At 42.6% G+C, this 22,913-nt stretch overlaps 2 protein-coding genes across 9 annotated transcripts in view; one reads left to right on the top strand and one right to left on the bottom strand.

The window, feature by feature from the left end:
* Window positions 1-2,120: 2,120 nt before the first annotated feature.
* Window positions 2,121-15,339, top strand: USP1 (ubiquitin specific peptidase 1). 2 transcript variants are annotated; one of them, XM_075759218.1, is made up of 9 exons: window positions 2,121-2,269; window positions 2,598-2,836; window positions 3,966-4,089; window positions 4,439-4,546; window positions 5,078-5,238; window positions 5,775-6,493; window positions 7,602-7,772; window positions 8,723-8,924; window positions 13,739-15,339. In XM_075759218.1, the coding sequence occupies exons 2-9, from the start codon at window positions 2,667-2,669 to the stop codon at window positions 14,469-14,471; spliced, it is 2,388 nt and encodes a 795-aa protein (XP_075615333.1). In that variant the 5' UTR covers window positions 2,121-2,269; window positions 2,598-2,666; the 3' UTR covers window positions 14,472-15,339. The 2 variants fall into 2 exon arrangements, with proteins under 2 accessions (XP_075615333.1, XP_075615334.1); XM_075759219.1 differs by lacking the exons at window positions 2,121-2,269; window positions 2,598-2,836 and adding an exon at window positions 3,241-3,341.
* Window positions 15,340-18,863: 3,524 nt separating this feature from the next.
* The window catches only part of DOCK7 (dedicator of cytokinesis 7), a 108,517-nt gene continuing 104,467 nt past the window's right edge, over window positions 18,864-22,913 (bottom strand). For all 7 annotated transcript variants that reach the window (XM_075759202.1, XM_075759203.1, XM_075759198.1 and 4 more), the window contains 3 exons: window positions 22,679-22,785; window positions 21,473-21,640; window positions 18,864-19,376 (listed from right to left, as the gene is read on the bottom strand). In XM_075759202.1, coding sequence (XP_075615317.1) covers window positions 19,334-19,376; window positions 21,473-21,640; window positions 22,679-22,785 — 318 coding nt within the window. In that variant the 3' untranslated portion in view covers window positions 18,864-19,333. The remainder of the gene's footprint in view (window positions 19,377-21,472; window positions 21,641-22,678; window positions 22,786-22,913) is intronic.

The following is a 22,913-nucleotide window of genomic DNA, read 5'->3' as shown; positions in this document are numbered from 1 at the left end:
TGTTTTGGCTTAACAGGCTTTTCTTTTAATATAACTGCCTAAAAAGTGTGACTGCCACATACAGTTCCTTAGTTCTCAAGTTAAAAGATGAATCCTTAAAAGATTTCTGACCTTTTGGGGCAATAATAAATTACATAGCATCATAGTATATAGACTTAATGTAGCCAATTCATGTTTCATAAGAAATATTTACTACAGCAACGCCTCCATCATGTTTCTCCCATCTCACACTGTCCAAGTCCTGCCAGAGGAGAGCTGTGAAAAATATAAGACCTTATATGGAGTAAATAAAGAGCAATTCTCAGAGCCAGATGAATCTGTGAAATATGGAAGCCATCGTGTATGTAAAGACAAGACCTCATAATTCACAGCAAGTGAAGCCACAAACGAATTATTGAGGCCTTTCATCACAAACAGAACGATTCTGTGTTCAGCAGATGTTCGCTTTGTTGCAGGACTGACATTACATTTAAAATACCTCATTCTTTTTATTAGAAAAATGAAAGCGCACTTCTCTTTAAGTAGAACTGTTTCTGTTCACAGACAGCATCAACTGATGGAGTCACAGGGGGCTAAAATTTACGTTGCTACATTTCCAGGGGTAATGAAATACATTTTACAATTTTTTAGTTTGATTAACAAAGTTTTTTTTTTCAAAACATAGTTAGCCTGGGGGGGGGGGGGGGGAAGTCTTAGCTTTCCTGTAAAAAGAGGCCTTTGTAAACAGTGCGATGAACCTACAGCTACTGTGTACACGTGACAGACAATATTAACATATTTACTCCCAACCATCCTCAGACCGAGTCACTCGGGCCTTGCTTATACATAAAGGATCCTGCAGACCTTCTGGTACAGCCCCGTCACCAAACCTTCTCTGTAGGGGTCAGTTTGAAGAGCAGAACGGAGTGATCTATAGTATTTTCCCAAATACCGGCTTTTGTGAGTGTACTGATCATTGTACCACGACTTTCTGCAGTCTTAACGGCCTCAATGAAAACTATGATTTATTGCATTCTTCATAGATGTGCCGGTAAAGCTTTTTAGCACACACCTCATAGGAGTTGTGAGTGTAATCCTTGGTTTATGAGTGGGGAAAAAAAAATAAAAAGGCAGACACCATGTGATACAGCTATTTTAGCGAATGGGGCTGAATCCTGAAATGTTATTATTCCCAGTGGATCTCGATACAAGGCCGGGCGGCCCCGTAGCCTCCTGCCCGTGATCTCTGCACCCGCCCAGAGGCGGAGGGCAGCTCCCAAGGCCGGCATGGCAGACCTTCCCCTTTCCTCTCCGCGTTGGAGCGAAGGATGTCCCTTCCGCACCGCCGCACACCGCCAGGCGGGCTCACGAACGCCAAAACCAAGCGGGCTTTCGAGGGACAGCCAGCCACACGCTTACACGCCCCGCCCCCGGGCCTCGGCAGGGAACGGGCGGCGCTGAGACGGGCGAGGGCCGCAGGGCGGGAGAAGGGGCTGCGGCCTGAGGGGGGGCTACGGCCTGAGGGACGGCGCGGCTCCGCCTCCAGCCCGGCAGCGCGCACCAGTCCCGTTACCGTTCGCTTTTCGCCGTCAGGCGCCCGGCTCTGGTTGGCTGTGTCGGCCCGCCGAGGCCCGCCGGCTGCGGGCGGCGCAGTGGAGCGGAGGGAGCGGGCACCGCGGCGGGAGGGGCCGGGGGGGGGGGGGCTCGCCGCGGCCGTTACCTCAGGCCCGCTCGAACGGCGTCGCCAGGGGCCGCGCGCCTCTCGCTGTGATTGGCGGAGGCGCGGGAGGGCGGGGCTAGAGCGGGACCAATCCACCACCGCCGGAGGGGGGGTGTCCCGGCGGAATGGTTCAGCCCAGCCACCTCCCATCCCCCCCTCGCGAGTCCGAGCCCGTTGGCCAGGCCGTTACCAGCGCCCGCGCGCCCAGGCAGGACCCCGCGGGCTGTCTTCCGCGTTGCCTGACGGCGGCGGCGGCGGAGGCGCGGCGCCGGCGCTGCCGGCGGGCCCGTGCGGAAATGTCGCTTGGTCGCCGCAAGCTGATGGGACACAAACCGCCGGCGGCCACTACGGCCCTTCGGTTCTGGCGGGCGCCGGCGGCGGCTTCCGCTCCGGCGTTTTGCGGGGCGGCCGCGAGCGCCTGGGCGCGAGGAGGGGTGAGGGCGCGGGTCCTGGCGGCGCGGAAAACGCGCCAAGTTTCCCGTGGTGGGGAGAGCGGCGCCGGGGCGCCCCGCGGTCTCCATAGCAACCGGCGGGCGGCGGCGACGGCCCGCGCCGAGCCAACATGTAGCGGTGAGGAGAGGCGGCTCCGCCGCGGCCGCGATCCGCTCCCGGGGGCCGGGCCCGGCCCGCCGCGCCGTCCCCGCCGGCGAGCGAGCGGCCTCCCGGGCGGGCAGGCGGGCGGGAGGGACCCGTGAGGGCGGGCGGCGTGGGGCAGCGGAGCGGGCGGGCGGCGTGGGGCAGCGGAGCGGGCGGGAGGCGCGGCCGGTGCTGCCGAGGAGATGGGGGCGGGGGGGGGAGCTCCGGGACCGCGCTCTGTTCCAGCGCTCGTTGCTGCTTCCCGCACTGCAATTAAATGGCGACTCGCGTGTGTGTGTGTGTGTGTGCGTGTGTGCGCCAGGTGTGAGCAGCGAGCGCAGCTTCCCGGCCGGCCTGGCCGCCTCCCCCGCTCACCTGCCCGCCAGGAAAGATGCCCGGGGTCTTGCCCAGTGACAGCACCGGGCCTCCGAGAGGGAGCCCTTCGAAGAAGAACAGGCTTTCGCTGAAGCTCTTCCAAAAAAAGGAAGCGAAAAGAGCACTGGATTTTACGGAGACCCAGGAAAATGAACAAAAGAGTTCAGAATTCAGAGGCTCCGAGATGTACGTAAGAGTTTCGCTCCGAATAAGTGTTTCTGGCTACATCGTGAAAGTAATCCAGTAGCTCACGGAGTCGGTTTGATGTGATGGATAAACAACGCCGGTCCATCCACTCACTTAAGTTGTATGTTCTTGCATAAGTACGAGCTTCAACATGTACTAAATAAACCTTTAAGCCACCTTAATCAAACTGAACTGCCTATCATTAATTTCTGTAACTAGCTTAAGAAAACAAGTTTGCCACGCTACTGATGTTTAGTTGGCATAAACTTGTTAGTGACTGGAAGAAGTCACCTTATTTGAAGTTAATATAAGGTAGTTATTCTGGTGCTGAGTTATTTAAAGCATATTAAGATGTAAGGTTTTGCTAAACGAGTGTTAATGAAAAAATGTTGGATTTTAAAGGTTATTTCTGCTGCAAGTAAAAGAATCAATTGCGCTGCTTCCTGTCACTCATGAGAGTGTCTCAAGCCCTGAGCAAATCTGTCAACTCATTTCATTGCAGCTAGTGAGGAAACCTAAGTGGGAAAAATTGCTTAATCGTGGCCAATTACAAACATGTTGGAGACTTTAAAATTTGGTTCTGTTGTATCAGTACAGTGCATTAATCACAGTATATAATGTGCCAGGTTTGTTGGGTTTGGGTTGGGGTTTTTTTTGCTGTTTTTATCCTGGTTTGCATCCAGAAATGAAGTCATGTGGAGCAGGGGACGGTAATAGAAAAATACGCACTAGATGCGTTTTTCTTAGCACTGCCTTAAGAATGAACAAAGAACATACAAAAGAATTTTAAAGAGAACTTTTTTGGGTCCTTAAATTTGGTCTCCTGATATTTTTTGCAAAATATGTATTGGAGCTAACAGCAGATTTGCCTGCTGCTTGTAAACCTGTCTGGTTTTGTGTAGGTTGCTGAAGAGCAGTGTTACAGTTGAGCAATCTGTGTTTGAGTGCCCAGAGTGGCCGTACAGACACTCTGAGAAACACTTTGATGTGACTTTGATCTGTGTATATTAGTAATTCATTCTACAAGCTAGCTCTGAGGTGGTAATGGCCAGGAGAGAGATGTGCATGCATACCAGCAGGAGTAATTTTCAAAAATTGTCTCTTACACACTGTTTTCTCTATTTAATAGTGATCAAGTTGTTCCTGCAGCACAGCCTCCGTCGCTCGTTAGCTGTGAGAAAAAAGACAACATGTTGCCTTTTGTGGGTTTGAACAATCTGGGTAACACGTGTTACCTTAACAGCATACTTCAGGTGAGATCATGGTCAGGGGCCTCGAAAAGATGAGTTTTGGTTAAAGGCAAGTGGATGAGATTCAGAGTTTGATATGACCTAGAAATCTGGGTGTAGGATGAAGGGAATCTAATTACAGTGGGGAAGAAAAAAGATGATACTGCAGGAAATGTGTGCACTGAAGGTTGCTTTGATTGGGTAATTCTTCAGTTTACATACTCTGGGCACCTCCCTGCTGTGAATAATCCTGCAACTTCGTGTGATCCAGCCTTGGGAGACGCAAAGCTACTTTGATCGTAGACGTGGATGTGTATGTTGAGTAACTTCTTACTTTACCAATTATTCTCTTGTTTTAAACTGTTGCTTTCAGGTATTATATTTTTGTCCTGGTTTTAAAACTGGAGTAAAACATTTATATAATATTATTTCAAAGAAGAAAGAATCTTTGAAGGATGAAGGAGAGCAAAAAGCAGAAAAGGTAACGTAGCTCACTACGTGTTTCTTTACTTGTAATTTTGCAAGTGGGGCTGCATGCCAGGAGTGTAATGACAATGTGTAACTGATTTCTTCCATTTGTAAGAAGTTTTGTGGTGGTGTTTTCTATTTCAGGTAAAGATACATTTGAGTTGTTTTGAACTTGGTGTTCAAACTTGAGTGTTCAACGTGTCTGTAAACTTGTAAGCACGAGTCTTAAGGTTAACAAAAGAAATTAGAGAAGATACCTCACCATATTTCTGACATGAAGAGAATTATGATACCGTACTTCGAGTGGATGGAAAGTGGAGTTTGGGCAAAGATGGTTTGGGTTTTTAAAATAACAGATAGTCTGGATTTACGTTTGTTTTCTACTGGCAAAAGAGCAATATATTGTCAGGAACTCACCTGTTCCCCATAACAGACAAAAAAATCTGTCAAATGTCTGTTAGAAAACTGAGGGCAGGAAAAAAAAGTTTAACTTGTTACAGACAAAACTGCGAGTATTTTTATTCTTTTTATATTGTTATTGCAGGGAAATTGTAAAGAAGATCCACTGGCAAGTTACGAACTAATCTGCAGCTTGCACTCATTGATTCTTTCAGTTGAGCAGCTTCAAGCCAGCTTTCTCTTAAATCCAGAAAAATACACGGATGAACTTGCTACTCAGCCACGAAGACTACTAAATACCCTTAGGTACAAACTGTCTTAAACACATTGTCAGAATTTTCACCTTAAGTTTTGAAGTCATTTTCCTTGTACCGCACAGCATTAGAGACTTGTGGAAGGTAGATGCTCTTAAATTTGGGGTATCATTATAGGAAGTAAATTTTTCTACATTTCAAAGGCAAGGTTTGTGTTTATTCTTACCTTTATGATATCATAAATCTAGAAGTACATTTTGATTTTGTGAGAATGTAATTTAAATCCAGCTGTGGATTTAAAACAGTGCTTAGCCTGAAGTACTTAAGTATCCTCATCGCCCTGAGAAGGTGCAGTACTGGCTTGCAGTCGAATGTGTGTTTAAACACCCGTCTGCGTGAGGCTGTAACTACCCTTCTGTGGCTGTTTGGGACAGAGAGGACTTCTCCCTAGGAAGATCCTCCTGGAGGAGGATCCTTCCCTGCTTTTTAGATCTAAACTTTCCTAATTTAAATGTCAGACCATCTTAGCTACTTAGTAAAGAGCAGCTAGTCTTCGTTGCTTGGCTTACTTACTTTTGCTTTTAATAGAGAGCTCAACCCTATGTACGAAGGCTACTTGCAGCACGATGCCCAGGAAGTTCTGCAGTGTATCCTGGGTAACATCCAAGAAACCTGTCAGCTACTGAAGAAGGAAGAATTGAACAAACTGCCCGTGGAAGAGTCTACAGCTAAACTGGAGGAAAAACTTAACCAAAATACTGAGAGCAATGGAACCGGCAACCATGCTGAGGAGGAAGAGAATGTACCAAGTAACCATGTTGGAGAGATAGCTGAAGACAAGCTACTCAAAGGAAATGGGAAAAGAAAAAGCGATGCTGAGGGTGGCAATGTAAAGAAAAAATCCAAAGTATCAAAAGAGCAAATTGCAGCAGAAGAAAATCAAAGACAAACCAGGTCAAAGAGGAAAGCAACAGGAGAAAAGCTAGAAAATCAAACTGATGCCATTGCCAAGTGTTCCAGTGAAAACGAGAGTGCAAAGCCAACACAGAAGAAGTCACGGCTTAGATTAAACTGGTTAAAATCTTCATGCAAACAGCCTAGTATTCTGTCTAAATTTTATAGTCTAGGAAAGTTAACTACAAACTTGGGATCCAAAGAGCCAGGGAAGGAATATGACGACTGTGAGCTCGAAGAGTCATCTGTAAAGTGTGAAAATGGTATCAATATCAAAGAAGAATATCGTGAACCAGCGTCTCCTGTGGAAAGCCATAATGAAAAAGGAACTGAAAAAGAACCAAAAAAGGAAGGTTGGTGAACAAGTGTATAGGCTTAAAATTAGTACAATTAAGAAATTGCTATGCATGGGAAGCCAGCCTTCAGCCTGTGTAGCAAGCAGAGCTCTCTAAATACAAAATTACATTTCCAGGAATTGAAAAGGATTTTTATGAAAGAGAATTTATTTTTAGACACGTTTGTAATTTTTTTTAATAACTTGACCTGTTTAGCTTAGATCTTAAGGAGTTATTTCTCTAAGATTATGTAATCACTGTACAATATAAAAATAGGTCAGAATATTACCAGGTTTATATTATCACTAATTTTTGTCATCCATAGAAATAGTAAGTGGATTCAAGAAGTAAAGGAACATTACTGTAAGGAGCAAACAGAATCAAACCCCGTTGGTTCTGGCTTTGTGTCCTAAGTTTTCATAAACAATATCCTCTCCTCCTCCCCCTATTCTTTAGTCCTTCCATATTTTCAGCCAGAAAGATACTGGCTGTTATTCCATATGCTAATTGCCTGGCAGGTATGGGGTTGGTTTGTCTCAATGAAACAAGATAATTGCTGAGGGAAGGGCCTTGGTTTGAATTCAGTAGTTGCTGATTTGGAACTTACTTTCTGATCCAACCACCAATTTTTATAAAGATTGCGGAATCTTTTGAGATCTCCATTTCTTCAGCAGATTTGACTAAAATTGGCCAACAAGTTCAGAAAGTATTGGAGGAGAGGACTGAGAATAAACAGAAACCAGGCAAAGCCACGAGTGTGATGTTCCTTCAGGAGACTGACGGTCCATACCGAGAAGGCAGCGCGTTGATAACAAACACAACTTTTCCAGAATGTGGCATCGTCACAATTCAAGTATAAACCAAAAACTTAATCTTAAACCAGAACCTAAAGTCTGAGGGTGAAAAGAAAGGGGCTCCCTGTTCAGGAACAAGTAGATGATATTGTGAAAATTGCATGTGATAAGCAGCTCCCTCTTTTTTATTTTTATTTTTTTTTAAATTCTTATCTGGAATCCCTAAAAGACCATGTTCTGTAACACAGTGATTTTCCAAGGATAGCGAGGTTCTGAAGTGTCTTTTGAATAAAATGCATCTCGATAAGTGATCTGGCACGTACTTTCTCCAGGTACCGAGCTGGCTGTTTTTGAACTAGTGGAGAAACTGTTCCAGGGCCAGTTAGTATTGAGAACAAGATGCTTGGAGTGCGAGTGCTTTACTGAAAGAAGAGAAGATTTTCAGGACATCAGTGTTCCAGTGCAAGAAGATGAACTTTCTAAAACTGAAGAGAGTTCTGAAAGTAAGTAATTATCAACAAGGGCTGTGATGTATGTTTCTGCTTCAGCCAGCCATTGAGCAAGGACAATGCCATAGTTATCGAGGAACACTGCTCCTGTTTGTGCTGGTTAAAATTAGAGGCTGTTCTGTTATCTCTCGTCCTGATTAACTGTAGGCTTTGGAAACACAGCACTGATAATGTAGAGAGATCCGGACAGTATTAAAATTGTTTTAGATCTTAACACATAAAATGGACTGCTTACAATCCTTCACTTAGGTACATGTTTTCCTGCTTACAAATAGGTATTTTCTGATTTGGGTCTTCGCTTTCCGGATAAGAAATTCTGCTTTTTCTTCATTTTTTAAGAAACATCTGTGTGTTTTCTCAAAAATAAAATAAATGAGAAACCAGCTTTTTGTTAATTTACTGCAAAAAATTGTTTTTTCAGTATTTTAGACTGTCGTTACCTTAACATTTACAAACATAAACCAAACCCTATTAGTCCTCTGCTATTTTTCACAAATTTTAGTGATCTATACTTAGTTTTTAGCTATGTACAAAAGTAAGCATGGCAACAATACATTTTGAAATCCAGAATTTTAAAGAAATTTAGTTCCCATGGACTTAATTTGGAGGAGCTTTGCCTTAATGAGTGAAATTCTGGTCTCAGATACATGCACCTAGTTTCCAGACATGGCAACAGAATAAGTACGTGCGATCTGAAGACAAGCTTTGGGAAAACCGTAGATGTTAAGTAATAATATCCACTAAGTGATATTTTCATTGCTTCCTGAAAAGATTCAAAGATTTGAATACATTTTCATACATACTGAATGTTCTTTACAGTGTTGTTAGTATTTTTTGAACATGTCTTAACTTGACATATTTTACTTTGTTGTTGTTCTGGTGGGATGCATTGGAAATGTAAATAATAGTGTATTTGTGAATGTAATGATTCTTTTTTTTTGTAGTTTCTCCAGAGCCAAAAACAGAAATGAAGACTCTGAAATGGGCAATTTCACAGTTTGCGTCAGTGGAAAGGATTGTGGGAGAGGATAAATACTTCTGCGAAAACTGCCATCATTACACAGAAGCAGAACGCAGCCTTTTATTTGATAAAATGCCTGAAGTTATAACAATTCATTTGAAGTGCTTTGCTGCTAGTGGCTTAGAGTGAGTATGCAGATTGACTATATTACGAAACAGTGTTCTGTTGGAAGGGAAATCTTCTCAGAAGAGATGAAAATGTTTTGTAACTTTTCCAAAAGCAAAAGCAGATTTCTAGGTTGAAATTAACTTAAATCAGTGGCACACAAGTCCCTAATTTCATAAAGGCTTTCTGTTGTTACAAGGAGTGGCATAAATTATCTCCAGGAGAATAGACTTTTATAAGACTTCTTAAGAAAAATCGTTTTCTGTATATTCTTACAACAGCCCGATATCCTGATGTTTTTTAAAACTTAGTTTATTTTTAATATCACCTGTCTGTGTGGGTTTAGAGGCAGGTTTAAGTACTTTAGCAGAACAAGTAATGAGAACAAAACTGAATTTTATGGTCACAGCTAGTAGTATTTGGTCTCTAACTGAACGTGAGTACTAAAATTTGGAAAAAAAACCCCCAGAGATAAACACTTCAAAGATCTAACACACAGTACAGAAATCCTTTAAAATAGAGTTGTATCGGTGTCATTGATGTTCAACTGCTGAGCAATCAGTTTGATGTTATATACTGTAGGAATCCTTGTTTTTTGAAAGAGATTATTTTTCTGAGAGTGGTCTTTACCTTTTTTCATACTTAGGAATTTCCTTTGGGAAAGGAGGGCAAAAAAACCCAATCAAAAAAACCCCCGTCCCTACAGTACAGTACACAGATAAAACAACACCCTGACACTTTATGCACAGCATTTTGCAGTGAACTATTTCTCCACTGAGATTCAACTAATGAAAAAAGACAGAAGGCTTCCTCAGGAAAAAACTCCTCTTAAATGATAAAATATTACCCCACATTCTTCACACCGTTAATTGTGGGTTTAAGAGCGACTATACAGTTTTAGTAACAATTGCAGACTTGGCCTGTATTTTCAACTTTTCCTGGTATTCCCTATAACGTAACTCTTGCAATCTGCATTACCGTTGCTGGATGCAGCAAAAGAAGATAAACTTCTCTGGGTTTCAGCATCCCCCTGGCTGGCATCTGCTCCAGAGCACCAAGCACGCTTCTCTGCTGCAGCCTGTGGGATTTATAACCTGACGGCTACGTGTAGTTCTGAGACGTAACGCAGAGCTGCTTTGTGATGTGCACGGAGATATTTAGGCACAAATTAATTTGGCCTTTTATCCACCAAGTTCCCTGTGCTTTGCATTTCCCTGTTGGTTGGCTTTAGACCTTCAGAGCCACCTTCCCAGCAGGAAGTCTAATGCAGGAAGTCTTCCGTGGGATTTAGTTTATAATAGTTGTGTCACCAGTACTTTAGAACTTGAAACGTATAGGACCTTTGGCAGTATGCAGATACCAAGTATAAGTTGACAGATGACTTGTCAGAGGATGCTCTGTAAGCAAGTGCTGGTAACTGTGGTCAATATAAATAAGATTTGTAAAATAACTAGTGTCAAGGATTATATTAAGAGACTTGTAAAAGTAGTTTGCTAAGGATGTTAAAAGTAGAATTCTCCCTCTGCCTGTTTTTAGGAGTATCTAGGTTTCTGACAAAGCAGAAAGGAAACTTCCTCTGTCCCTGTAATGTCTGCTAACATTTCTTTGTACAAGTGTAGGATCGTGACATACAAAATTGTCTTTTTGTTGTTCTACATATTATTGACTGTCACAACAAGGCAGAGAAAAAGTTGCACACTTCTTAAAAACTGTAATACTATTGTCGAGTAGCCCTTGACATGAGATGGTATCCTGGTAGGATTATAGACTATTCAAAAAAATACAACCACAGATGTCCACCTGAAAGGAAACCTGGATATTATCTTCAGTCTGCTCCTACATTTGCTACTTTTTTGTTTCCACGAGGAAGTACTTGCAGGCTAAGCAGCTGTCTCCTGAATCACTTACCTCTTCTTCTGTCCTGGCAGTCTTCAGGTCCTTCCTCCAAAATACTCAGACCTGTATCCGGGTTAGCCTGAATCCAGTCTGTTGTGGTGTTCCTCATGTCATACGTTTTCTGCCAAACGTAGCAGCCAGAGATTAAGGAAGTAAAAGTGGGAAAATCAGATGTAGAACTGGAGTCAGCGATGAAGCTGAAACTGCTTAGAAGATTGTTGCCCAGTTTTTGGCTTGGATGTTTTATCTCGGACAAAACCATGTCCTTTCTAAACATCTTGATTTGGAGTAATAAAGCACAGCTGCAAATCAAATGGGGAGGAGCCGAGGCTAGTTAAACCAAAGCACTGGCTTAAGCCATAGTATCCAGAGTCAGTCTTACAGTGGTTTGTGAACAATCAGCTCGGCTGGAGCTTCCCCTAATTGACTTAATTAAACTCGTAATATTTATTGTAAAATATAAAACTTTCTTCATAGATGAGACTGCAAGGGTTTGCCCTCAAAGTAATAACAGACTGGTTTTGCTGGCCTTAAACTAAGATTTAAGACTAACAATCTTCATGCAACTTCTCTTAGCTCCAATAAAAATTGTGAAATCTTGTCTGCTTCTCAGTGGTGCTCTACTGAGTTTTCTGATGACTGAGGTTTAAATAAATGAAGAGAAATGAAGCAGAAGGGAATGCTAAAGTAAATAGTTGCAGTTAGTAGGGATTTGCTTCATCTTTTCTAGATGCTGGCTTGCAACGTGTTGTTTTTGTTTGTTTTGTTTTGTTTTTTTTAAATAAAGCAGCCAGTGTGAAATCTACTTGCCTGGGGATGAGTAATTCTCTTTGGCAAGTGTGTGTGGGGAAAAAAATGCTAGAACATGTATGCTCAGACTGGGAAGCTATTAAGAAGAAATGTGTAACTGGTAAGATCTAATTAAGCATTTCCATTATATAAATTTAACAACTGATGAGAAAATTAGACTTTTGTCTTGTGAAATGGTATCAGGTAAAAGAAGGTGATTTTTTTTTTTTTTTTTAAGGCTTACTTTAGGTTTTATTACAGTCACATTTGCTAATTAGTGAAAGCAGTGCTTATGCCACTGGAAATCTTTATTGGGAGTATTTCACATCCTTATGTGTTAAAAGCGTTGCAGTAAAATAGCTTAAGTCTTTAAGGGTCTATAATAACGTGAGGTATTAATTCAGTACAGTGGGTAAAGTTCCACTAATTTATGGCCTCAAAAGATGTAGTTGCAGAAATCAAGTTTGTTGTGTATGAACTACTGTGCAGCAGTCAGAGGAGGCAGAGTACTTGGCATGCAATTTTTCTGTCTTCAGATTCTTATCATTAAGAAGAACAAAAAGCTAATAGGAAAAGATTTCCTCTCTTATTTCCTCCTCTCCAAATCTTTCTGATGCTGGATCTCATTCAGAAGAAAGGTAGAGCCTGTTTTTTTAATGTTTTATGTTAATTTGATTGTTACAGTGTGCTTGAGTGGAACTGGATTTCTGATCTAGAGTATCAGCAAGCAGTTTCTCTGTTTCTTGACTCTCTTCTGAATATCTCTATTTCTGGCTACTAATAATAGGGATTTTCAGAAGATTTAAGTATCATTATTTCTGATTATATGCTTTTTTGTGTTTCTTTTGGTGTAGTGAAATGTTTTTGGTAAGCCTAGGTCTAAAATGAGATTTCAATTAATTAGACTTGAGTGACTGTGGACATCTGTGTGTGTGTAAATGTTTTTATGTTTGTAAGGGTTTACGGCTGTCAACATTATCGAAACGTTTAGAAGCACAGCAGAATCAAAACTAAACCCAGTAAAACAACAGTAATATTCTGTTACCACAATTACGCTTGTACTGTTCTGCCATATCTACGATTTCCTTGGATTAAAGATAGTTGTTCTTTCTTATGATAAAATGCAAGTTGAATAATAGTAGTTAGCTCTTTGGAACCAAAGTGTTACAGGGTTTGTCTATATCCCCCTACAGTTTTCCCGACAGCACCCAAACAGTTGAGCAAGACTGAATCATCCCTGAAGTCTATTAGGACATCATAACATATTGTTAAATAAGGGTTCATTAAACCAGGCTGATGCAATATGTAAATGATGTAAGATCAGAATCATTCAAGGAGGCTAATACACAATCACATAAAAGTCCCAACACTTTTTTTCTTTTCAAACTCTTTAGAAGATCCTTATTGTAATGAAAGGACTGAAACTTTGCTCATTGTAAATTTGTGCACTGTGAACAAAATGCTCAATATTTATGGGATACTGGATGCTTTTCCAAAGTAAATCAGTTAGTTAGGTAATTGTTTAAAAATCCTGAATAACTAGGGTTATAATGAAGAATCCCTAGTAATAAGAAAGTGTTGGTAACTCATCCTTAGATAATCATTGCGTTACTAGTGGCAGTATAATACAATGCACTAAGATATCTGAGAAAAATTACTCAGTTTTTCTGAGTGACGTTAAAGCTACTTGAAAGTAAAACAGATATGTATTCCTTATTTAGTAAACGACTCTTTGAAAGGTTTAAAAAAAAAAAACCAGCCAAAAAACAACCAAAGCCAACCCTGCTTACTTCAGCCTTGGATGTTGTAGTTTTCTGGTTTGTTTCGGGGTTTTTTTTTTTTTTAATCTAGAAAGCAGGGTGGTGTCTGGGAAGAAGTGCAAGTATTCGTGCACAGAAGCACAAATGATAACTGAACAATTAGGTTAACTCTTTTAATCGTCACTATTTAAATGGTTTCACTGAACAGGGGTGCCTGGGACAGACGCTCACGATAAGCAAGTCGAAAAGTGAGCAACTTCTCATGTTGAGATTGCTCGTGGCTTTTTAATAGCAGGAAAAGAATATAGATAGAACGTATGGGGCACTTAAAGCAGTGTTTATTGTGAGCTGTTGTGGCAAGAGGTCTTAACTCTACCTTTCTTCCCAAGGTTTGACTGCTATGGTGGACTGTCCAAGATAAACACTCCCTTACTGACGCCTCTCAAACTGTCGCTAGAAGAATGGAGCACAAAGCCAACCAACGACACCTACGGATTATTCGCAGTGGTAATGCACAGCGGCATTACAATTAGCAGTGGACACTACACAGCTTCTGTCAAAATTACAGATCTCAATAGCCTAGAGTTAGATAAGGGAAATTTCATCACTGACCAAATGTATGAAATGATTAAACCAGAACCACTGAACGAGGAGGAGGCAAGAACTGTTGCTGAAGACTACGACGATGGCGAAGTCTCTTTTAGAGTCAATGGAAACACGCAGCCGGGTAAAGTTCTGAACAAAAAGAACATGGAAGCTGTCGGACTTCTTGGGGGGCAGAAGAGTAAGCCTGACTGTGACCTGTACAACAACAAACCGGCTAACCCAGAGAAGTTTCTTAGCGTAGTTACGGAAAGCAGGAATCCCGACTCTAGCAGTACTAACGGGAGCGCCGAGTGCAGCACAGAACACAGCGAGCCAAACGGTGTCGCTGCCAGCGGACTGGAAAACAAAGCTCTGTACGTACTGCAGAGCCTGAAGGAGTACGAAGGGAAGTGGTTGCTTTTTGATGATTCTGAAGTGAAGGTTACAGAAGAAAAGGACTTCCTGAATTCTCTTTCTCCAACATCATCGTCTACGTCAACTCCTTACCTACTGTTTTATAAGAAAATTGTAGAGTGATACTGTATTTTTGACTGTAAATATTAGGGATTTGCATACACCTATTGGTCTGATTTGCATCAAAACTACCTGGAAGAAACGGCTGTTTGTTTTGAAGCTACTGGATGATAATGTTTCTGGTCTTTCTGTTCGGTGTAAGTGGCTCAACTTGAATTAACGAACCATGACGTAGAACTTAACTCACACAGTAACTTTTATGCTGGAGAATAGTGATATTACCTTTTAGAAATACCAATTTGTATAGTTCCTAAATGAGGCCTACAGTACACAGTAGTGGTTTTAACACAACTCTAGTTCTCAGCCATGCCTATTGTATTATTAGCGCTTTTTTTTTTTAATAAAAGTTATTTGTATTCATATTCTGGAGTAAATGTATATTAACTAGCAATTTCATCAGAAGGTGTGTATTTTTGTAACTTGGGAAGTAACACTTCATATTTAGTCTTTGGGTAATCGACGTGGTTTATTCTCCTTATCCAGTTCTATACCGCTCGATGCAACTCAAAGCGCAAGGGAAGGGTCTTGTAACCTTGTTTTGTGTATTGGAAGGAACTGAACTCAATAGAAATGTTTGGATGGTCTAATTTGCATCTTGTTGCATAGGTGTTAAATGGGCAAAGTGTAAATAGGTGTGATTAATACTTCAAAACAGGGGCAGCGTGTAGTGTAATTAAAATAATTTTGTACTTTTAAGAATAAAGCCCTCTAATATGCATATCTGTTTGGGTGGATTTGGAACTTAGTGGTGACCTTATAACAGTTAATTTGTACTTGGTGCCCACTGAAATGTGGGGAAATGAAAGCATTTGGCTTTGATGCTTTGTTAAGAATGTATATATGAAATAAAAAATTTATGATATGCATCTGACATGACTAGATCAGACTTTTGTGTTTGGAGAGGGAAAAGCGGAAAGTGAAAGTGGTTGGGCACTGTTACAAAAAGGTTGGGAAACTGTCTATCTTTAATCTTCCATTTCTCTAAGTGCTTTAAAAATAACATACTCTGGTTTTTAACTGATTCTTGTACAGCATATCCTGATTTGAAGGCACTTGATGACTAGAGGTAAGGTTCAGAGGCAAGAGGAAAAGGAAACATTATTGTAAAAACAAGTTAAATATTTGGCACTAAATACCAGAGATTAAAAGCCTAAATCACTCATTAGATGCTAAAATGTTAAGGTGAATCCTATGAACTCTAGACAATTAAATCTTAAAAATAGGACACAAAATAGGATGAGTGTCTAGTTTCGCTGCCATAGGATGGATGGAATGACATGAAGTGCTGCTGCAGAGGCAAGGAAAGACACACGAGATGAGTATCCCCTACTTTTCTGGATCTATAACTTTTTCAAATACAAATTAATTTATTTACAGGAAAAGCCCTAGAAACCTCCACCTAGTTTATTCTGCAATACTTAGTTTTTACAATCCTTTATTGTCAAGTAGTATAAACATGGACGTAGCTCATAAAAAAAATATCTTTTGTGTATTTTCCATGTTATGATGGACCTCAGATTTTTGTACAGGCCTTGATTGTGCTGTATGTCCTAGATGATGATGTATTACTAAACTATGTTTCAGTCTAGAAAGCTTGTACTGTCAACAGAAAACAGGGTAAGGAAGGCTGAACTAAATTCAGAGTTGCTTACAAACTCATCCTGAATAAACAGATGTCTGCAGTAATTATCATCTGCAGAGGAGAAAAATCTGGAATTACAAATACACTAAGACCTCTCACCTTTCCAAAGCATTGTCACCACAATAAATAATTTCATAGTCTAAACCACGAAATAGCTACATTAAAAAGAATAACCGTAACCTTACCTTGCAAGGGTAGCCAGATCACATTACAGAATGCTATTTTTTTACTGCCTGCAGTGTGGGCTTTGCTGAATTTCAGCCTGCAAATGAAAGTTTATTTTTCCACACGTATCTTTTTTTCATTCAACTGCAGGAACAGGAAATGTTCCAAGGAAACAAAATACCATTATAGTCAACAAAACCCTGGCTACAGTGTAATCGAAGGAAGACCCAGCTGTATTCCATCATCCTACATAGCTGGAGAGAAACATTCTTTGTTGGTAGCTGAACAGAAAACAATCAATCAGCTGGAATATGCTGAATGAAAAAACACTCGTGGCATAAGGACAGATGGGGGGGGAAGTTGGGGTGGTTTGGTTGGGGTTTTTTTTGAGACTTACTTTAGTAAAGGACTTGCCACTGCTCCTGAACTAGTCACGGGCTGCAGTAACTCAGATCCTGAACTGCACCGGGCCTGTAGTTCGCTGCAACGGCAAACAAACGTGGCTGCCTGATCCTGGCCTTCCCCGACACCTCGCTGGAGTTCGACACAATTAACTGTCGTGCTGTTTGTACTGATAAGCCAGTCAGACTTATGCTGACATGGGATCATTTGGTAAAAAAAAGGATATTTATACAAGATTCAAATTAGCACAGATGCTCTCCTAGCTGACCAAACAATATCCAAGCACCGCTGTAAATTAAGGTTTCATTCTTTCATGGCTGCTGGGATTTGTTTCCCCTTTTTCACTTTGTAAACATTTTGCATGCCTCTTCATACGAATCTCTTGCAAAGCTACCTCCTCCTTCCTTAGTATTTTCCATTGAGTCCCCCACTCCCATTCAGCTTCCACCGCCTTGTCACCACCCCTGGGCTTTGCAATAGGCTTTTGAAATGCCTCGGGGGGCGGGGGGGGAACCGCTCAGGTTAGAGGAGTTTTGCTTTATGCAAGAAACTCCATGCAGGCTTTCCTGCCTTAGAACCTGTAACACAGAACTAGTTCAGCCCACTTGTGTTCAAAGGAAACAGTCAGAGACCGGCACACAAAGAGCACCGCGCTTAGCTACCAAAACGCCCCACTGCTAGGAAGCTGTTGGAACAAAAGAGCACGGGAGGAGGAGCGAAAATTGGCAGTACCGCTCTCCCTTCCCCAACACACGCCTTGGCCACAGCCAGCACGCCGTGCATCGCCTTGTCCTGCATTGCCTCACCCTGTGCCATCCCGCCGGGTGCCATCCCGCCGGGTACCATCCCACTGGGTACCATCCCGCCGGGTACCATCCCACCAGGTACCATCCCGCCGGGTACCATCCCACCAGGTACCATCCCACCAGGTACCATCCCACCAGGTATCATCCTGCCGGGTACCATCCCGCCGGGTACCATCCCACCAGGTACCATCCCACTGGGTACCATCCCGCCGGGTACCATCCCGCCGGGTACCATCCCACTGGGGCAGGCCATGCCCCAACAGCCCGCGCTGGCTCCCAGACACGGTGCCGATCCAGCTTTGCTCAGCAGCACGAGTACAATCGTCCTGCTACCAGCACACCGACAGGCAGCCACTAACACCCCAAAATAAGTACCAAGAATAAAAAAGACCCTCCCCACCCTAACTCCCCCCCGCTGAGGCAGAAGGGTGGGCACTTGCTGCAGCTACAGGTGCTAAAACAGAGAGGGGGTGAACCCCAAACCACCCCCCTACCCCCCCCCAGCCCCTTCTAACATACAGGAATGCATAGGTTAGAACTGAAGGTAAAAACTGTTCAGGTTTCAAAAGTCAAATACTCACAAATTGGAAGTGATGATGTGCAGTTGTTTGCTATTTTAAAAGCTCGTGTATAAACCCCATTTTTTTTCTTACATATAAAAAAAAGTATGTATCAAATTTAGAGCTTTTTATATATATGTGTATATATGTACATGTACGCATATTTAGGTATTTAGAGAGTAAGCTTGTGTTTAATCACATACCACTTCTTCCACTTTGTTCAGTACAAAGAGGAAGAATATACAGGACTAGGTTTAGGAGTTGCGTACTCGGCTCCAGTTCTGATGTTTCCTTGAAGTGCTGCGTTAGCCACCAAAATAAGGGCTGTAAACCAGATGTTTTTCTTTATATAAATAACAGTGCAAAGAATGCTTTCTATGTTAGCTTTTAACTTAAACTGACATCGTTTCATGTTTTCTCCGTGAAATTACTTTTTAAATTGAAAAAGGAACACAAAAAAAGCATCTAGTTGCACGTATACCGCTATGCTGAATTGCACATCTAAAGGTCTGATGAGATTACTGGGTTGTTAGGGCTTCCCAGCCGGTAAAAATGACCACGGACGCACAGTGGCCACGCTGAAACTCTACCTCCTTCTGTACCAGCGAAGTGAAGCGGTAACGGGATGTGCCTCAATTCTTCTGATGGCTACAGATGGAATTAGTTTTCTTTGCAGCAAATCGTATTCAGAGTTACAAAGGGAAAAGGGTAGGGATAATAAAAACATCACCACTCGGTTAAGAAGCGTTACAGTAAGACTTACCTTCCTCTGAACCTTTTTCCCAAGGATGGTGAGTTCTGAAGTCCAATGCACAGGGAATTAAAGTGTAAACATTCACATATTTAATAGTACCATCAAAATAACCATCATCACTACATTAAAAACTTCAAAAATGCATTTGCGTATGGTCCTAATATAAATTAAATATATGAACTAAAAGTAAATAAATTTAACATTAGGTAATGCTATAAATAAAGGTAAATGCGTTTAGTGTACCTTTGAGTCATAAAAATGCCTTAAAAAACAGGTAAGTTTACAGCTTATCACCAATACTCTGGATACCACTGTCATGATTTTTTTTCAAACATTGATAAGTCTACATTTGACAATTCAGAATGATTTTTGGCCACTGAACACTTTGATGGAGGAAGAGGTGTGTGGGATGTCCAGGATGAAGTCCAAGTTTTATTTCACAATAAAACTTCTTTGATTCCCAGCGCTGATAACAAGGCTCTTTCTTTTCAAAACCTTAATTTTAAGTGCTTTTTTTATTTTGGTTTTTAACTTGTTTAGATATCCATTTTGCGAAGACTCATCCTGCTGAAGGAGTCTCTGAGGGAGAGAAAATACAATGATGAGCTCATATTTTCCATGATGAAATAAGAAGCCTCGTCAGATGAATGATTCTGTACTTGATTTCTACAGCTGGCTATCACAAAAAATATGTCATAGAGTCCCAGACTGGTTTGGGTTGGAAGGGACCTCACAGCCCATCCAGTGCCACCCCTGCCATGGGCAGGGACACCCTCCACTAGCCCAGGTTGCCCAAAGCCCCATCCAACCTGGCCTTCAGCACTGCCAGGGAGCCAGGGGCAGCCACAGCTTCTCGGGGCACCCTGTGCCAGGGCCTCAGCACCCTCACAGGGAAGGATTGCTGCCTCACATCCCATCTCCATCTCCCCTCCTGCAGCTTCAGGCCATTCCCATTGGCCTGTCACTCCCTGCCCTTGTCACCAGCCCCTTTCCAGCTTTCCTGGAGTCCCTGCAGGGACTGGAAGGGGCTCTAAGGTCTCCCCGCAGCCTTCTCTTCTCCAGGCTGAACAACCCCAACTCTCTCAGCCTGGCTCCATAGCAGAGGTGCTCCAGCCCTCAGATCATCTCCGTGGCCTCCTCTGGACTCGCTCCAACAGCTCCATGTCCTTCTTGTCCTGGGGACCCCAGAGCTGGACGCAGCACTGCAGGGGGGTCTCAGGAGGGAACGAATTGCTTTTGGGTCTGTACCTGGGATCATTTAACTGCCCAAGACTTACTGACATGAAAGCTGACAGAAAGTTTAATTCATGTGTACGTAGAGAAGCAGCACAAACCACCTGCACTACTGAAATCTTATTTAAGCCTTTCAAATAAATCTAAGTGGAGTTTGCCTGAAATACCTGTATTAGACTCCCTGCACAGGCTGAATTTCATGGGATTAGAAAATAATTACCAGGACAAAAGTGGTTGTGAGGTTCCCAGCTGGGTGGGGAGGGAAGCACCGGTACTACTTCCACCATCCCCAGCCAGTGAGAACGGACTCCAGCAAAGAGCCACCGCGTCACTGGGGAGAGCTTAAACATTATCAACCTGGGAAATGAGGAAAGGCCCTTTCTGCAGTATTCAGCAGACAGAAAGACATCAAATTCAGCTACAGAACTTCACTGAGCACTGCCGTGTGATCTAGGAACACTCATTTCCTTCTTCATCCAGCACTAAATCTTGCTCTTTTTCTAATGTAATTTTGCCAAGTTTCTCTTTTCACAGCGTTTTTCATGTTCCCCATTGCTCTTTACTTCTGAAGAACACTTACATGAGGAGAGGTTCAAAACGAGGGCTGTATTCACCTAAACCACCTGCTTGGACATGAGCTAAAGTCCACGTTCACACAAATCTCCTAAAGGGTCTGTCATTAAAAGCACCGTTGCTGTCCCGCTCAGTGCTAAGGATGCTCCTTCCAAAAAACAACCCTCACCCCACTCACGGGTGTGCGACCACGATGCCAGGGCAGACCTGCTGGAGTGCGTCAGCCTCCCTTGCTGAGAGGGGACACAACAGGGGTTGTCAAGCCAAAGATTACATGGAGGGTACGTGCTGGGAAACACTTCTGCCCCTGTTCTGGGAGCCAGAGCCTTGTTAGAAACTTAATGCACCCAAAATCCCCCTGCTCAGCCACAGCTGGCGCCAGTGGACTACAGTGCTACGGGCTCTCACCTGCTTCATACATTCTCAGACGGGCTTTTATGTTCAGTCTCATGGCAGACAAACAAAAAGCCCAGACTCCAACTGACTGGTCTTCCAGCATGGAAGACACCAACTGTTTTTCCACCCTGCCTGTCCCTGGAGCTCCCCATCCCAGTTCCACGGGGAAGAAACAAGTGTCAAAGTTCTGCCACACTGAGGGTGGTTTTGAATCTGAAAAGAATGGGATGCTGGATGAGAAAAAAAAAAAAAAATTCCTCATCGATGAGGAACAAAAGGAAACCATTGCAAACTCCACCTGCCATAACTGCTGGGAACGGGAGGTGCTCTGAGGTCAGAGGGGAAAAGGGATGGTCTCAGCCAAAAGAGTCATAATTGAAAACACATAGATGTCACAGGTTCACCAGGAAGATCAGACACCCCAGTTTTACACCCTCCTTATCTCTGCTGAAAGAGTAAAATCAAATATCCACCTGTGGCAAGTGACTGGTAGCACTGCCTTATACAACTGTGGGATCTTTCTATTTATCAAAGGTTGGAGAGATTCCTTTAACCGGTGATAATTCCTTTCAAGTTCTCGCTGATACTCCTTTTGGTCTGGACCGATCAGGCTCTTGTTCTTGCGCAGAGCATCTTCGCATCTAGAAAACAAAAGCCTGTGAAACTTGGGCACATAAAAAAGGACCTGCTTGCTAGAGAGCTGTTAATCTAACAGAACAACAAAAAAAATCATTCTGTTCCTCTGGGATGACACACAATATCCTCCTCTAATCTTGTCTCTTGGATAATAAAGACTCAGCTAAATGGGTTGGTGTCCATGGGGAAAGGAGAGGGTGTCGTATTTCCCATTTCCATTTCACTTCCACAGGGGCAACTCCTTTTTAATTTATTCTCCAGTTACATTTATCCTCCCTGAAGAGAAATGAAAAACTGATCTCCACATAGCCACTTCCAGTCCAGGAGGTCTTAAAGATAGATCGATCTACTGCTCTCCGCAGGAAAGGTTAATAAATAGCAGACTATGAGATGTTCATCGGGACCTCTTCTACTTGGGAAGATGTAATTTTAACAAAGGGTATGAAAAGAAGTGTATCATCAACGCCACTTATTACATACGGGAAAATTACACTGCCACTGGATCTATTTGCATGGAACATTTTTATTTCAATTATTTATTTTTTTTAAAATTCTTTGGTGCTTGCAAATGATGCTGGACTAAGACTGCAGTTTGCATTACTCAAGAGGAAAGCAGAGTAGCCAGCACATTCCTTGAGAGAATTCTGCCAGCATGCTTCTGCTCCGTTTGGAGAAATTCACTTCAGAAGGAAATTAAATTTCCTGGCCAATCCAGCAGCTTCTCCTGACCCTGGCCAAGCTGCGAGTTCATTTGTGCCAGTGCGGCTAGTTGTGTTTTCTGAAACAGGAACGCTTGTTCACAACTGAACTGTGATCGCTAATTCATTCCTGATAACAGCAAAGCCAAATGATTTCAGCCCCTTAAGTCATGGACCAGCAGCACCAGAGAAACGGGGAATCAACCGAGGAATACAGCTGCATATGGGAACTGGACAGATGCAGTTACAACATGAATACTCCTCTCTCCCAATACCCCCCGTGTTATTGTACACGTGGTAGTAATAACCGCGCCTGTCAGGCAGTTTGAAGACAATACTCCATACCTTTTCGTGAAGTCTTTGAAACAGAGCCGTAGTTTGTTATGATGTCTGAAGAGCTTTGGATCATTGGGTATTTCACCCAAGAAAACTTGTGCAACTTCTAATGGTCCCTTTAGAAACAGAAGAGAAAAAGTAAGTTTCTCGGAACTGTCTGTCATATCCAATCACCGGAGAAACTTCTTGCACATAGAAACATTCATAAAACACAACATTTCCTCACAGAATGCATCTTGAAAAT

The sequence above is a fragment of the Balearica regulorum genome, chromosome 8, assembly GCF_011004875.1.
Source record: "Balearica regulorum gibbericeps isolate bBalReg1 chromosome 8, bBalReg1.pri, whole genome shotgun sequence".
In the NCBI taxonomy this organism is placed as follows: Eukaryota; Metazoa; Chordata; class Aves; order Gruiformes; family Gruidae; genus Balearica; species Balearica regulorum.
This window is presented reverse-complemented; position numbering and strand designations above follow the sequence as displayed.